This window comes from Uranotaenia lowii, chromosome 1, assembly GCF_029784155.1.
Source record: "Uranotaenia lowii strain MFRU-FL chromosome 1, ASM2978415v1, whole genome shotgun sequence".
NCBI lineage: Eukaryota > Metazoa > Arthropoda > Insecta > Diptera > Culicidae > Uranotaenia > Uranotaenia lowii.
The window spans coordinates 38,288,476-38,304,417 of record NC_073691.1 but is presented as its reverse complement, the minus strand read 5'-3'; the positions used below and the strand labels follow the sequence as shown (position 1 = coordinate 38,304,417).

Below are 15,942 nucleotides of genomic sequence, written 5' to 3'. Positions count from 1 at the left end.
CCCACGTTAAGAAGAATCTTTAATTACTCGTAAATGGAGAATGCAATCCAGTAATTTCGTCTATAGTTTTGAAAAGGTGACTGTTCTTCATCAGAAATAAATGAACAGGAACACTTATACCAAAAAAACGATACTTGCCAGTATTTTCCTGTACTATCTACAGCGAAAGATACACGGATACACCTAAGATAATTGACTGAAACTAGAAGTTTTTTTTATCATTGTGTAGAAAATTTCCATACTTTATAAATTGTCCAAAATTATTTAAATATTTTGACAAATACTAATACCTACTAAGTTCAAGACGAATAATAAGCTCAACTATTCGGTGAGCCGAATATTTTGCTTATCTAAAAGTTTTTTGTCGATATTTGGCGCTGAATATTCGGTACATCTCTAGTTGCTAATAATTTTCACAGTCAAGGGCTCGCAAGGTCCGCAGTCAGCCTAACTATCTCGCAGAAGGACCGTCGTGATGTTGTTGTTTTTGGTCTCGAGCATCACCTGGACGTTGTTGCACGCTGAACGCAACATGGAGAAAATATGCGAACGGAGTTCCCTATCTAAGCTCGCATGTGATCAAAGCATCTCCTTTTAGGTTGTAAACACTCCAGCTAGCACCACGAGGAGGTGAAGAATCGAAGTTGTTAGACAAGAGATGAAACGACTACTACCCAGAGGTTGGATTGATGCTAACCTTATGAGCAGCTTTCACCCTGTGAATTGTGTAATTAACATGAGATTCCCGATGGTTATCGCTAAAGCAATTGAAAATATAGTTGAAGTGTTGATTTTAATTTGATCTGAACTTTCGCTTTATCAAAAAAGACCCACCAAGCCATGAATCGTTGGGTATATGTAAACTGTTTCAAGTGCAGTGAACAAATCTTGAAATCTTAGAAAATCTCTGTGAGTTAAAAAAATCGATTGTGGTTGTACAAATCCCCAGGTCAAGTAACTGAATTAAAGGCTAAGTTTCAGCCGATTTAACAGCGATTTCGTTGAGTATAAAAAGCAGTTCGTCTACTGATTTCCATCAAAGTTTCATCATGCTATCCAAGGTGTGCATCTTCCTGTTTACTGTACTGGTGTCAAGTGTGGTATCAGCCACTCTGAACGGTACCTTAAGTTCAAATCGAGCCGACAATCCGTACACGGACATGAATATTCAACTAACCTTCGCGGAAGCTTGGCGTCATTGTGCATCCAAGGGGCTACAACTGCCTACGATTACATCGCAGAACGAATTCAACAACTTCCTGCTAGCTATTTCGTCGGACATGAATGGAAACTGGTGGCTTGGGGGTGTAGATTTCGGAGACCAACCGGGAACATTTGTGTGGATCCACAACGCGGAACCTGTGCAAAATCCGAACGGCTACACCAACTGGGGTAAGGGAGAACCCAATAATGCAGGTGGTAACGAACGGTGCCTCTCAGTAACTCAAAAATTCTGGAACGATCAAAAATGCGGAAATAAAATCCGAGTTGTTTGCCAACAAAAAAGCAATAACTGCTAGAATTCACAGAGTGAAACCATTGTCCGAAGAAGAAATTAAACAATAAAAAAAACATTTGTTAAGTAATTATTCGATTTATACAATTGAACCTGTATGAGCGAGAGTTCAAAGGGCTGGACGTTTTATTCTCGCCTAAAAAATTTTGTTTCTTATGCTTTTTCAATGATAATCCGTCATCCCTACAAAGGTTTTCAGATATTGAGTCATAAAAATTCAAGGTAGAAATTAGATGAGATTTGAAATGTAAATCAAAATATTATGTAACGCAGAACAGCTTGATGCGATACAAAATAGCCAGAAACAACTTTTATCAATTGGGCTTATCAGCGGTCTGTATCCATCATACAAATCCATTAGAACGTGAGATCGTCAAGCATTTTGACAAGCTCCGAACGACATGAATTGGGATTCTTTTTACAGTTTAGTTGGCAGTTTAGTTTAGACACCTACTTTCCAATTAAATTAAAAAAATCAAAAAGGAATGCATGGTAAATAGCGATATCGAATTAGCAATCATAAACAAGAATGTAGCATACAGTACTTCAGAACGATCGAAGATAGCTTAAAAAGAGTGAAATTCAAACAAAAGAGCTTTTGTACAGTAGGGTCAAGTGGGGTAATTATGAACACGGGGTAATTCCGAACAAGTGCCATACGCGCTGTTGTGAGGGATAAATGAACACAAAAAGTTCCAAAAGTGGTAGTCTAACATCCAATTGATAGCTATAAGCTGTTTCCGACCTGTTTTTAAATTCTAATGTTATCATTTATGATGTTTTAAAAAACCATTCCGAGTTTGGCACTCATCGGGAGCGGACGTGTTTTTTGCCTTGTTTCGTGCCGTGAGATTTTTTTTTGTTTCACAAGTTAAGACCGATGCGAGGGTTTGTGTTTTCCGAAAAAGCAAAGTAAAGTGAATTCCGTGTAATTGAGAATTTCAACGATTCTGGCTGAAAAAAGTGATTTTTGTGCTTATGGTTTAGTTGCATTTGATGGGAGACAACAGTGTGCGTTCGTTCTTTCGGTCATATACGGGAAAAGTTAAAAAAAGGTTGCGATCATTAGTGGGTTTGGAACGAGGGATAAATCGGTTGAAATTGTTGAGAAAGAAATGTTTGAAAAACGAAGAAAATTGTTACCTAGAAGTGTTTCGCAAATTGTTCCGAAAAGAGGGCTTCAATTATTTTAATGTTCTAGAATCGGTGACCGCGACGACGTGTTCAAACATGTTTCCCATCCAAGCCGCCGCGTCATTCGTTTTTCGATCAAACCAAGCGGTGCGTGGGAGCGGCTGTATATCGCGGTTAAAACTCACCCCAAATTCCGGCGAGAAGTGTCCATACTGTTTATTCTTTATATTTTAGTTATTTTTTTATCATTCTGTTCGGTGGAAACCAGGATTGCATGGGCTTGAATTTTTTTTATCGTTTTTGTGATTTACAGTTCTGATTGAATAATTGCTGTTGAAAATATTTCATAATTGCTTAAAAACAGAAATTCTTAACAACGACAGTAAAACGTAACTTTTCACGGGTTCCTGTAAGAAGCAAAGGAGATTGTTTAATTTTGTTTTGACCTTTTAACGTTATTTATTAATTTCTCTAATATTCATGGCATCAGAGTACGATTGTTTCTTCATGCTAGGTGATAGCACAGACTGTGATGATAGTTCGTAGGAAATTATGAGTTCAGATTTTTCTATAAATCTTCAAGCGTAATCGTTTGAGTTGGATGAGGTAGTGCTCGAAATATCATGTAACGCAGTATTAAATATTTCATTTAAACCGTTTGGCTTAGTTTGTGATAGTATATAAATTTCATTATTATTTTCATGAAATGTATTAAAGGTCGGATGGAGCTATAGGCAAGATTAAAGGTTTTCTTTGGTTAAAGGTAAGTTTGTGACGAAAAGGTAAGATGATTTTATTGCATATCTATTCCTTTTATTTCTTAAAATAAATAATCATTTAAAAACGACCAATCATTTCCCAGCTGGGCAGGTATGTACACGGATGCGGGATACCTGTCATAGATTCATAACCTTGAAAACGTTATGATTTTTTTACGGCTGAAAAGTGATTGCTTCGTTTTACAAAATAAACCTATCACTTACACGTAAAACATTCCTTACATAACAGTTCACACGAAGCCATGGTGTCGGGTATGTGTTACATTGCATTAAAGATATGCCGAACTATTAATCTAAAGAATGCAAATAACGCATGCGTTGGCGAAACTGCGGTGAATCCGTGCACCCATGGTGGATTATCTACATTTATGATGTTTTAAAAAACCATTACCCGTTGAAACGGAAAACGTTTTCGACAATGCTCAATGTTTTGAATATCATATCATAGAAAATTCAGCTAAAATGTTTTTGTCAACTGTTTTACATCCAGTTTATGATGCTTTGTCTAGATTTTGAAGAAATTTTGAAAAATTTTATTCGCACTGATTCACAGAGGAGTGTTCAGATTCACCCCATAGCTTTCGTCCTACGGGGTAATTATGAACACATGTTCTTATTCATTTCCTGGCATTTCTTTGGCTTTTTGATGGTCAAATGTTTTATTCATTAACTTAGGGAGCCTAATTACCCTAGCATTTCCAGACCCTTTTCCCCCTCCTCCCCCTGTAAGAAATTTGTCACAAAAGTACCCCCTCCCCCTCTTCTGTAAGAACTTAACACATTAAGAACTGTAAAGCAAGGAAACATCAACACTCGGCATTCTATATCACAGAATCCACAGGACCAAATCCAATAAATTTCATATTTGAATTAGGTCTGCAATGTGTTAGTGTTAAGTTTTGAATTTTTAAGGGGGAAGTAGGGTCTAACGGGTAAAAAAATCACCATTTTCACGAATTTTTTTTAGAGCTATCGTTTAAACAAATGTATTTAAATTTTATGCATTATACAAAGCATTGTTAAAAGAACATTTAGTAATTTTTTAGTAGAAAAATATTGAAAAATGAGCCGATGACGGAGCACTTTCGAGGATGCTTTTTAGAAAACAGGATTTGCGGTGGACACTGTATAAAATTTCAAAAGTGAAAAAAGTTAATAGAACAGAAATTTAAAAAAAATAGCTCAATCCGTAACCACAAGTTTTAATTTTGTTTGAAAAATTAGTTATAAGAACTTGTGTTTTGTTGATAGAAAAAAAAGGCAGCCAAATGTTTTTATTAGTGAGTGGTGCTTAAGGATAGTTTTACTGATAATAACGAAACCGATAACTTGTATCCCCGAAATATTTCTCTAATACCGAATACAAGGTTGTAAACTAAATTTGAAGGAATGTTTAATTTTACTAAAAATAAAATTCACCATTTGTTTATAAAAGGTTTGCTACTCGAGCTTTTTTCATAACCGCGTGAAATTCAACATTATAATGAAGTTTAAATCTCTGTGGTCATCAGTAAAATACATGAAAAACTTTGATAAATTTAAAAAGTGAATAACTCCAAAAAGCAAAGATAAAAAAAAAACAATTTTCCTGTTTGTTTGGAAAACGTGATGCTATCCAGAACATTAGAATTACAGCAAATAACAATTGTTTTTGTATTAATTTCGGACAACAAAGATCCAAAATCTATTTTCTTGCAGTCTTATTTTTATACTAAGATCCTTTTTTCAATGCTCATTTCTTCGAATATATTTTTTAAAATTTGGTGCAAAATTTATATTTTTGGTTGAAAATTTTCTCTTTCAGTTTGGTGATGGAAACTTCTGCAGTACTTCATTTTTTTTAAGAGAATACAGCTACTAATGTGAAATTTCGTAGAGGTGATGAAAAAAATTTATAAGTGTATATATTTTTCAAACTGACAAGCCTTGTAAAACTACTGTTCACTGATTCATTTTTTCAAATTTCAAATTTTACTGTATATGTATAGGTTTCAATTTTATGATACCTGAAAAGCCTAGCCCACGACATTTAGGATGTAGGGTCAAGTGGGGTAATTATGAACACGGGGTAATTCTATTTTCAAATCCTTATGATATCATTTCAGAGGTTTTAAAAAACCATTACCTCGAGAAACGGAAATCGTTTTCGACAATGTTCAATGTTTTGAATATCTGATCTTTGGAAATCCAGCTGGAATGTTGTTTTCACCTGTTTTACATCCAGTTTATGATGCTTTATCTTGATTTTGAAAAATTTTTGAAAAATTTTATTCGCACTGGTGCACAGATGAATGTTCATATTTACCCCATAGTTTTCGTCCTATGGGGTAATTATGAACACACATTTCCTGACATTTCTTTGGCTTTTTAATAGTCAAATGTTTTATTCATCAACTTAGGGGACCATTCATTTGTTACCCAAGCATTTCCAGCCCCCTTTCCCCCTCCTCCCCTTGTAAGAAATATCTCACAAAAATACCCCCCCCCCCCCTCCCCTTCTATAAGATCTTAACACAGGACCGTGAAGAAATCTTAGTCAGGAAAAATCAACACTCGGCATTCTATATCCCAGGAACTTACTGGACCAAATTTCATAAATTTCATAATTAAATTAAGTCCGCAATGTGTTAAGTTTTGAATTTTTGAGAAATTGATTTTTTTTTTCTTCCAAAAACGAGATTCGGATTAAGAAAAAAAGCTATGCCAGATCTTTTCAGTCTTTGAAAAAAATTTTTTGCACACAATTTTATCAAAAGTTAATAAAACTTAAGTTTATAAAACAGAAATTTTGAAAAAAAAAAAAACTAAATCAGCATCTAAATGAGTCTTTATGTTGTTTAAAAAATAGTGGTATAAACTTGCTTTTTGTTGATAGGAAAAAATGCAGTCAAATGTTTTCTCAGGTTTAGTGAGTGGTGCGTACGGATTTAGTCTCGCTTTGGTACTAGTCGAGTAAAGACGTATTCCGGAGTAGTGGCGTTTCTATAGAGTGTTTTCGGTTTTGAGAGTCTCTGAGACTCAATTCGTACAACAACACAAAAAACAAACACGTTGCCAAAATGGCGACATCAGCATATCACCTCACGTCTAACGGCCCTAGAACTAACACGTTGGTTATCGACATGTCCACAATCCCGTCACGTAAAGTCAACATGGATATAATCGCAAAGTTTGTGAACGAGAGATTGAAGATCAAGTATTCAGACGTTCGATCTTTGCAACACAATACGGGTAAGGCGCTGGTTTTCGTAGAGGTTCCCTCTGCAGAGATGGCGATTGCAGCAACTGAGTTGGATGGAGGAGCTCACGTGTTGACCTTGGAGAACATAAATTACAAGGTAGCAGTGTACATGGAAGATGGCGCTACCACTATTAGAGTACATGATGTGTCTCCACAAACTGAAAATTCTACCATCAAAAAAGGTTTGGAAAAGTATGGTAACGTTTTATGGCTGAAGGAGGAATACTGGACCGAGCCGGCAGTTTTGAAAGGAATCAAAAATGGTGTCAGGGCGGTTCGAGTAAAGCTTCATACTGCTGTTCCATCTTACATAAACATCGATGGAGAGGTGTCGTTAATCACCTACAAACACCAACAACAGACGTGCAGACACTGCAACAGGCCGGTACACTGGGGGCGGAAATGTATGGAGGCAGGTTACATGGAGCTCCAGGTCCAAGGAGGAAGTGTGAGCGACAGGTTGATAGCATCGGGTGTCAACTATGCGGGAGCAGTTCGAAAGCAAGAGACGAGAAAGTTCACTCAGATCAACACGGAGTTGGAGAAAAATAAGAGTTCATCGAGCGAAGACGGTCCATCAAAATCAACGAGAAATGATACAAGCAAAGAGGTAGGTCTTGTTTTCACAAATCTAAATGAACTAGTTATGAAGAAATCTAATGTCAGCAATGTTCCACAACACGATGCACCCATAACACGCAGACCTAAAACACGCTCCTCTCCACAAACTTCAAGGTCAAGATCAAACGTGCGTAGCTCAGGGACACGGGTTGAAAAAAATACTAAGCGTGCTGAAGTTGATAAAGCTCCCGCGAGTGATCTTGACTTAACTCGGACAGTCCTGCACAGCAATGTGTATAAGGGACTCATGCTTGATGACGATAGTGATATTGAGACACGGATGAATGCTTTTGAGTGATTGCGATTTGAGTGAGTGATACGTTAAAACTTGTGAATCAGAGGGTATGATGAACATGCTCTCGTATAATATCTGTACAATAAATCTCAATGGAATTTCAAATACTAATAAAATAAATGCGCTTAAAAACTTTATTTTCGTTATGGATTTGGATATAATTTTGCTTCAGGAGGTGTGTAACCAATTTGAAATTAACGGTTTTAAACTTTTTTCAACATTGATAACTCTAATCGAGGAACAGCTATTTTAGTGAAATATCACATAAAAACTTCAAACATTAAAAAATGTATTGATACTCGAATTATTAGTTTAAAAATAAACGATAATATAACAATTTGTAATATTTCGCCCCATCTGGAAGCCAAAATAAAACCTCAAGAGAGAAATTTTTCAATCAAAACTTATCTTCATATATTAATAACGGTTACGAAAATTTAATAATCGGAGGTGATTTTAACAGCGTGATCAATAAAAAAGATGCAAACCACGTCTCAAACTACAGTGCATCTTTAAAATTTGTAGTTGAAAATTTGTATCTTAATGATGTTTGGAATATAAAACATAAAAATAAAAATGATTTTACATTTATCAGAAACGGATCAGGAGCTAGACTTGATAGATTTTATATCTCACAGGCATTGAAAAGTAATATTGTTGACGTTAAATCAAATGTGTGTTCGTTTTCGGATCATAAGGCGGTTATTTTGAAAATTAAATTAGAAAATCTTGGAAAGCCAATTGGTAGAGGCTTGTGGCGTTTAAATGAAATTGTATTGAATGATGAAAATATTATAGAGTTTAAACAAAAATGGAATTATTGGGTTACTCAAAGAAGATATTTTGACTCTTGGTTATCGTGGTGGACGGAATATTGTAAAATTAAAATTGTTGCTTTTTTCAAATGGAAACAAAATTCAATAAAGAAACGTTTTAGAGATACTGAAGAATTTTATTACTCAGCACTTAATCATTTATATAACAATTATCTGAATGACCCATCGCTTCTGGTTGAAATCAATAAAGTTAAAGGAAAAATGTTGGCACTTCAAAAAACAATGACGAACAGTTTATTCATTCACAGGAAAATCTTCATTTCAGGTGAAGACGTATCGTGTTTTCAAATAAGTGAACAAGTTAAAAGTAGACAGAAAACTTTGATAGATAGTTTGGAAATAAATGGGATAGAAGAACAAAACAAAGAAGTTATAAACAACGAAATATTGAAATTCTATGAAAATAGTTTCAAAAGAGAACCGACTAGAAGTGGCGGAAGAAATTTCGATCCGAAATACAAAATACCAGAAAATTTTGCTGAAAATAATGAACTGATGAATGAAATAACAAATAATGAACTGATAGCCACTATTAAACAGAGTCAATCTAAAAAGTCCCCGGGAAGTGATGGTCTTACAAAAAATTTCTATGTGAAATGTTGGGAGGTGATAAAAAAAGAATTTCTTTTAATGGCGAACGAAGTAATCAATGGTAGGAACTCTTAAAAATTTATGAATGGAGTAGTTATATTGATTAAAAAGAAAGGAGGGAATAATTTAAGTAATTATAGACCAATCACACTTCTAAATTTTGATTACAAATTAGTGTCCAAAATTATTAAAAATAGATTATCCAATTTTAATAATTTAGTGCTCTCAAAAGCTCAGAAATGCTCGAACAAAAATAGAAATATTTTTGAAACGACGTGTTCTATAAGAGATAAAATTTGTGAATTGAATATCAAGAAGAAACCTGGATTACTAATATCATTTGATTTGGAAAAAGCGTTTGACAGAGTAAATCATGAGAACTTATTATTAACTTTGGAAAAAATGGGATTTCATAGAAAGTTTATAGTATTTTTAAACAGTTGCTTGAAAAACTCTTTTTCAAGAATTTTAATAAATGGAAATTTATCACGAGAAATTAAAATAGAGAGATCAGTACGTCAAGGAGACCCTTTATCTATGTTACTATTTTGTTTCTATCTAGAACCTTTAATTGCAAATTTATCTGAAATTTTAAATGAGAATGATGAATTAATCAATAGTTATGCGGATGATATAAGTATCGTAGTAGTAAATTTTAATAAAATTGGAAGAATAAAACAAATTTTTGAAGAGTTTGAAATTTTTCGGAGCAAAAGTGAACTATCAAAAAACTCAATCAATTGCAGTTGGGGCTATTTCTAGTAACAGAATACCGGAATGGATTGAACTGAAAGATGACGTTAAAATACTTGGCGTTTGGTACAATAATTGTTATCGAAATATGATGGAAAAGAATTGGGATGAAGCTATACGGAAATTAAGTTTTGTACTTCATCAAAATAAATTTAGAAAACTTAATTTGATCCAAAAAGTAATTTACTTAAACACTTATGCATCTTCTAGAATATGGTACCTAGCTTCTATAGTTTCAATTAATAAGAAATACATTGCCAAACTTAAATCAATGTACGGGACGTTTTTGTGGTTTGGGATATCTTTGAGGGTGTCATTTAATCAAATAATTTTGTCTAAAAAATTAGGAGGTTTAGGTTTAATATCGCCTGAATTTAAATGTACAGCATTGCTTATATCCAGATTCATAAAATTAAGAACAATTTCTCCTTATTTCGTCAACATGATTTTTAGCGCAGGAAATCCCCCAAATTTGAAAAATCTTCCTATAAACGCACATTATCTCAAAACACTTCTTTTAGAACTTCCTTATTTACCTGAAAGAGTAATAGAAAATCCATCTGCGTCATATATTTATGAACTTTATATTCAGCGATTGCCGATCCCACACATAATGCAAAAATACCCTAACAGAAACTGGATTAAAATTTGGAAAAATGTTTTTTCAGAATCAATTTCTTCTGAACATCAGATGTCATGGTATCTTTAAGTGAATGAAAAAATAATGTGCGCGGAGAAACAATTTCGCTTCGGATCGGTTCCATCGATGTTTTGTGAATTTTGTCCTCAAGTTATTGAGGACATTGAACATAAAATTTCGGTGTGTCCTAAAATACGAAATTGCTGGTGGTTGACTATAAGTAAAATCAAGATTATTAATCGAAGTAGTATGCGTAATTTTGGATTTAATGAATTAAAGTTCCCTGAGCTGAGCACTTTGGTTAGATCAGAAAAAATAAAAGTAATACGCATTTTTACACTATACCTTACATATACATTGAACACAAACAGAGCTGACATTAACCTTGATGAATTAATTTTTAAATTTAACTGTGATTTGTGAAAGCAATCCCTACATATTTGTTTAAGTTATTACAAGTGCTCGCTTAAAACATGAATGTAAAGAACCCAATCAAACATAAATAAACATGCTTGTAGAAAAGTAAAAAAAAAAGATAGTAATACCGAAACCGAAAACCTGTATCCCAGGAATAGTTTTCTAACACCGAATAAAGGTTTTAAGTCCTGTCAAAACCAGTTTTTTTGTATTGATAAATAACAAGGTTATAAACTAGACTTGGAGAAATTTTTTATTATACTAAAAATAAAATTCATCATTTTTTAACAAAAGCTTTGCTGCTCGAGCTTTTATATATTACCGCGTGAAATATAACATTATTATGAACCTTAAATCTCTGTGATCAACAGTAAAATATATGAAAAACCACGATAAATTTAATAGATGAATAAGTCCACAAAACATAGATCAAAAAGATAAATTTTCTTGTATGTTTGGACAACGTGCTGCTATTGAGAGCATTAGAATTACAGCAAAGAATAATTGTTTATGAGTTACATTCGGATAACAAAGATCCAAAATCTATTTTCTTCCAGTCTTATTTTTATACTTAGTTACTTTTTTCAATCTTTATTTGTTCGAATACATTTTTCTAAAATTTAGAACAAAATGAAAATTTTTTGTTTGAAGATTTTCTCATTCAGTTTGGTGATGAAAACTTCTGCAGTAATGATTTTGTTTTGAGAAAATAGAGCTACTAATGTGATATTTCGTACAGGTGATAAAAAAAATTAATTAGTGTAAATATTTTTAAAAACAGTCGCTCATATAGAATTGACAAGCCTTGCAAAATATGACTGTTCACTGATCCAAGAAGATTTTAATGGGTGTATTTGTGAAACAACCATCTTTCAAAAAAATAGAATTTTCTGTAAATGTATAGGCTTTAATTTCATGATATCTCGCACGTACGTGAAAAGCAGCACCTACGACATCCAGGTGGAAACTTGATATTTGCTGCGTAAGACATTTAAAACGGATGTAAAAACTATCGAGTAGCCTAACTCGCCTAAAATTTCACACGTATGGAGAGGTCCTATCAAATAAAAATGATCTGCAACGACAGAAAGATATGAAAGAAAAAGAAACCAACCAAAACGTAAAAGATGCAACAAAAAATTTAACTACCGAAACAAAATATGGAGAAAAACAATACAAAAGAACACTAAATAGCTGTTTTTGCGTTGTTTTACCTCTAAATTTTGATAACATTTCTTTAACTTATAAGTTTTATACATGAATTGAATTGATTTTTTATAAAACAATCCATTTTCTTATAACTGCTAATTATTTTCATTATTTGGTGTTGAATTGAGATTTTCTGACACCATATAAATCATATTGGACAAGTCTCGGGGTAAATATGAACAGCGTTCGGGGTAATTATGAACAGGTTTTGGGGTAATTATGAACATAATTTTTTAAGTAAAAAATCACCATACACTGCTTACTATGGGTAAATGTAACGTATAAATACTGTTACTTCTCAAAAATTTTATACCAAGTCCGTAATCCGTGTTCATAATTACCCCCTAGACAGGGGGGTAAATATGAACAGACGGGGTAATTATGAACAGACGTCTCAAGGACGTGGGTTTCGACCAAGAAAAAAAAGTTGCTCTACAGAATGATGAAGAGCACGGAAACATTCAATATTGGCAGGTTTTCAGAATTTATGATAAGAAATAAACATATGGTGGCTGTGAGTGTGCCAAATGAAGAAATTTTGTTCATAATTACCCCACCTAGCCCTACAAATTATCAAGTAGAATAACTCGCCTAAAATTTCATTCGTATGGAGAGGTTCTGTTCAATAAAAATGTTCTGCATCGACATAAAGGAACGGAAAAAAACAAACCAACCACAACGTAAAAGACGCAAAAAGAAATTAAACTCCCGAAACAAAAAATAGAAAAAACCTATAAACATAGAACAATATATGGCTATTTTTTCTGTTGCTTTACATCTTATTTTTGATTACATTTGTTTATTTTTCGAGTTTTACACATGAATCTAATTGAGTTTTTATAGAACAACCCATTTTCTTATTACTGCAAATTATAATCATTATCTTGTGTTGAGCTGATTTCTGATACCATATAAATCATGTTGGACAAGTCAAGGGGTAAATATGAACATAGTTCGGGGTAATTAAGAACAGGTTTTGGGGTTATTATGAACATAATTTTTTAAGTAAAAAACCACCATACACTGCTTTCTATGGGTAAATTTATTTATTTATTAAGTCAAACTATGTAGACTACAATACTTAAAACTACTTAAAACTAATGTAAGCTATTTTGTTGTTCTATGAAGTATGACTTCTGTTACTTTTCAAAAGCTTTATACCAATTTCGTTATCCGTGTTCATAATTACCCTCTAGACAGAGGGGTAAATATGAACAGACGGGGTAATTATGAACCGACATCTCAAGGACGTGGGTTTCGACAAAAAAAGTTGCTCTACGGAATGATGAAGAGCACGGAAACATTCATTGTTGGCAGCTTTTCAGAATTTATGACAAGAAATATCCATATGGTGGCTGTAAGTGTACCAAATGAAGAAATTTTGTTCATAATTACCCCACCTAGCCCTATATTATTTTTAGTAGGCCGTTGGTCAAACAAAAGTGACAGCTTCATGCAAAACGAATACGATTCGAATCAAGAACGTTATTTTTTGTGATAATTGATAAAAACTATCGAAAAAAAATTGATGTACAGAACATTTTGAGATGGCAGTACATTTGTTTATTTGTTTGTTGTAGATTGGTTATCTCATTTTAACTACAAACCTTTGTAAAAATCGAGACAAATACTGCTAGTAACTAAATTTCTCGACGAAGCGTTACAAGCTCTCCACAAGCTACAAATTTTATAAAAATTAATAGAGAAACAAGAGATGTTTAGTGATAAATACGCTTGCCCGGAAGGCACGTCTGGACACAAGGGTCGAGATGAACCAAAGAATAATATTTTCGAGGAAATCTGCTTAACGGTCCAGTGAAAGGTGTACTTTAAAATGTTCCAAAAAATTTAAGCACACTTTTAAAACAATAAAAGATATTGTTTGATTAATTATTATTTGTTTTATTTGCCACACTGTATTATTATTTGTGTCCTACCCAACACTGTACTCTTATTTGATGAAAATCATAAGCCAGACATATCTCTTTTCCTCATTCCTTTCCCTATTGTTTGAATTTCACTCTTTTCAGCTAACTTCGATCGTTCCCAATTAAAATATCTTTGACTGTATGCTGGATTAATGTTTATGATTGCTATTTCAATATAATTAGAATTTTAATGGCATGTGCGGCGGAATGAAAACTAGAGAGAATTTATTTTTAAATTAATTTGAAAGAAAGGTGGATAGACAGGCATTAGTGCGCCAATAGGAGAAAGCTTGATAGGTGTTGAAATTTTAGGCTAGAGGGCATGTTGATGAAAAGCTCCCATGAATTGCTCCCGCCTTTGCTCTTCACTAGCTAACTATACATGAGAAACTCAGAAAGAGAATTCCCATGTATAGCAAGCCCAGTGGTTTGAGAGCGTGTTTTTACGCACACTTCAAACGAGCAAAAACGTAGCAACCCATGGGCCTAACTGAGCTTTCCTTATGCGAGAACAGTTCTATCGACGTTGCCATCTTTTTAAGATTCGCTGCGAATAGTAGCTACTTGTCGATTTTTTCGCATTTCACATTTTATCTATTCCGCGTTTCTTACTTTTTTGGCCAAGTGTCTATTTTTGAACCGTATTTACTTGTTGTATTTTTTTTCTTTTTGCCAATGATTGTTTGTTATATGGTTTTAATCGTCGTAATTTGAATGATTAGAATTTTAATGGCATGTGCGGCGGAATGAAAACTTCAATATAGCGATTTAACGATGCATTCCTTTTTGAATTTTTTTAATTCAATTGGAAAGTAGTTATCTAAAAGTACAATATAAAGTGAAAAAAGTTACAATAAAAAACTGAGTTAAGTTTCCTCCAGCATATGCGAATCATCTACATCTACACTGTAAAAAGAATCCCAATTCATGTCGTTCGGAGCTTATCAAAATGCTTGAAGATCTCACGTTCTAATGGATTTGTATGATGGATACAGACCGCTGATAAGCCCAATTGATAAAAGTTGTTTCTGGCTATTTTGTATCGCATCAAGCTGTTCTGCGTTACATAATATTTTGATTTACATTTCAAATCTCATCTAATTTCTACCTTGAATTTTTATGACTCAATATCTGAAAACCTTTGTAGGGATGACGGATTATCATTGAAAAAGCATAAGAAACAAAATTTTTTAGGCGAGAATAAAACGTCCAGCCCTTTGAACTCTCGCTCATACAGGTTCAATTGTATAAATCGAATAATTACTTAACAAATGTTTTTTTTATTGTTTAATTTCTTCTTCGGACAATGGTTTCACTCTGTGAATTCTAGCAGTTATTGCTTTTTTGTTGGCAAACAACTCGGATTTTATTTCCGCATTTTTTATCGTTCCAGAATTTTTGAGTTACTGAGAGGCACCGTTCGTTACCACCTGCATTATTGGGTTCTCCCTTACCCCAGTTGGTGTAGCCGTTCGGATTTTGCACAGGTTCCGCGTTGTGGATCCACACAAATGTTCCCGGTTGGTCTCCGAAATCTACACCCCCAAGCCACCAGTTTCCATTCATGTCCGACGAAATAGCTAGCAGGAAGTTGTTGAATTCGTTCTGCGATGTAATCGTAGGCAGTTGTAGCCCCTTGGATGCACAATGACGCCAAGCTTCCGCGAAGGTTAGTTGAATATTCATGTCCGTGTACGGATTGTCGGCTCGATTTGAACTTAAGGTACCGTTCAGAGTGGCTGATACCACACTTGACACCAGTACAGTAAACAGGAAGATGCACACCTTGGATAGCATGATGAAACTTTGATGGAAATCAGTAGACGAACTGCTTTTTATACTCAACGAAATCGCTGTTAAATCGGCTGAAACTTAGCCTTTAAGTTGGTTACTTGACCTGGGGATTTGTACAACGACAATCGATTTTTTTAACTCACAGAGATTTTCTAAGATTTCAGGATTTGTTCACTGCACTTGAAACA

The 15,942-nt window shown here is 33.9% G+C and overlaps 2 protein-coding genes across 2 annotated transcripts; one reads left to right on the top strand and one right to left on the bottom strand.

Annotated features, from left to right (window-relative positions):
• The first annotated feature begins 1,049 nt into the window (after window positions 1-1,049).
• LOC129759352 (CD209 antigen-like) lies at window positions 1,050-3,196 on the top strand. Its single transcript, XM_055756786.1, has 2 exons — window positions 1,050-1,419; window positions 3,141-3,196. Exons 1-2 carry the CDS (start codon window positions 1,050-1,052, stop codon window positions 3,194-3,196), a joined length of 426 nt encoding a protein of 141 aa, XP_055612761.1.
• A 6,396-nt stretch (window positions 3,197-9,592) lies between these two features.
• LOC129759349 (ladderlectin-like) lies at window positions 9,593-15,757 on the bottom strand. The gene is made up of 2 exons (XM_055756775.1): window positions 15,378-15,757; window positions 9,593-9,596 (listed from the first exon to the last, which is right to left on the bottom strand). Exons 1-2 carry the CDS (start codon window positions 15,755-15,757, stop codon window positions 9,593-9,595), a joined length of 384 nt encoding a protein of 127 aa, XP_055612750.1.
• Window positions 15,758-15,942: the final 185 nt, after the last annotated feature.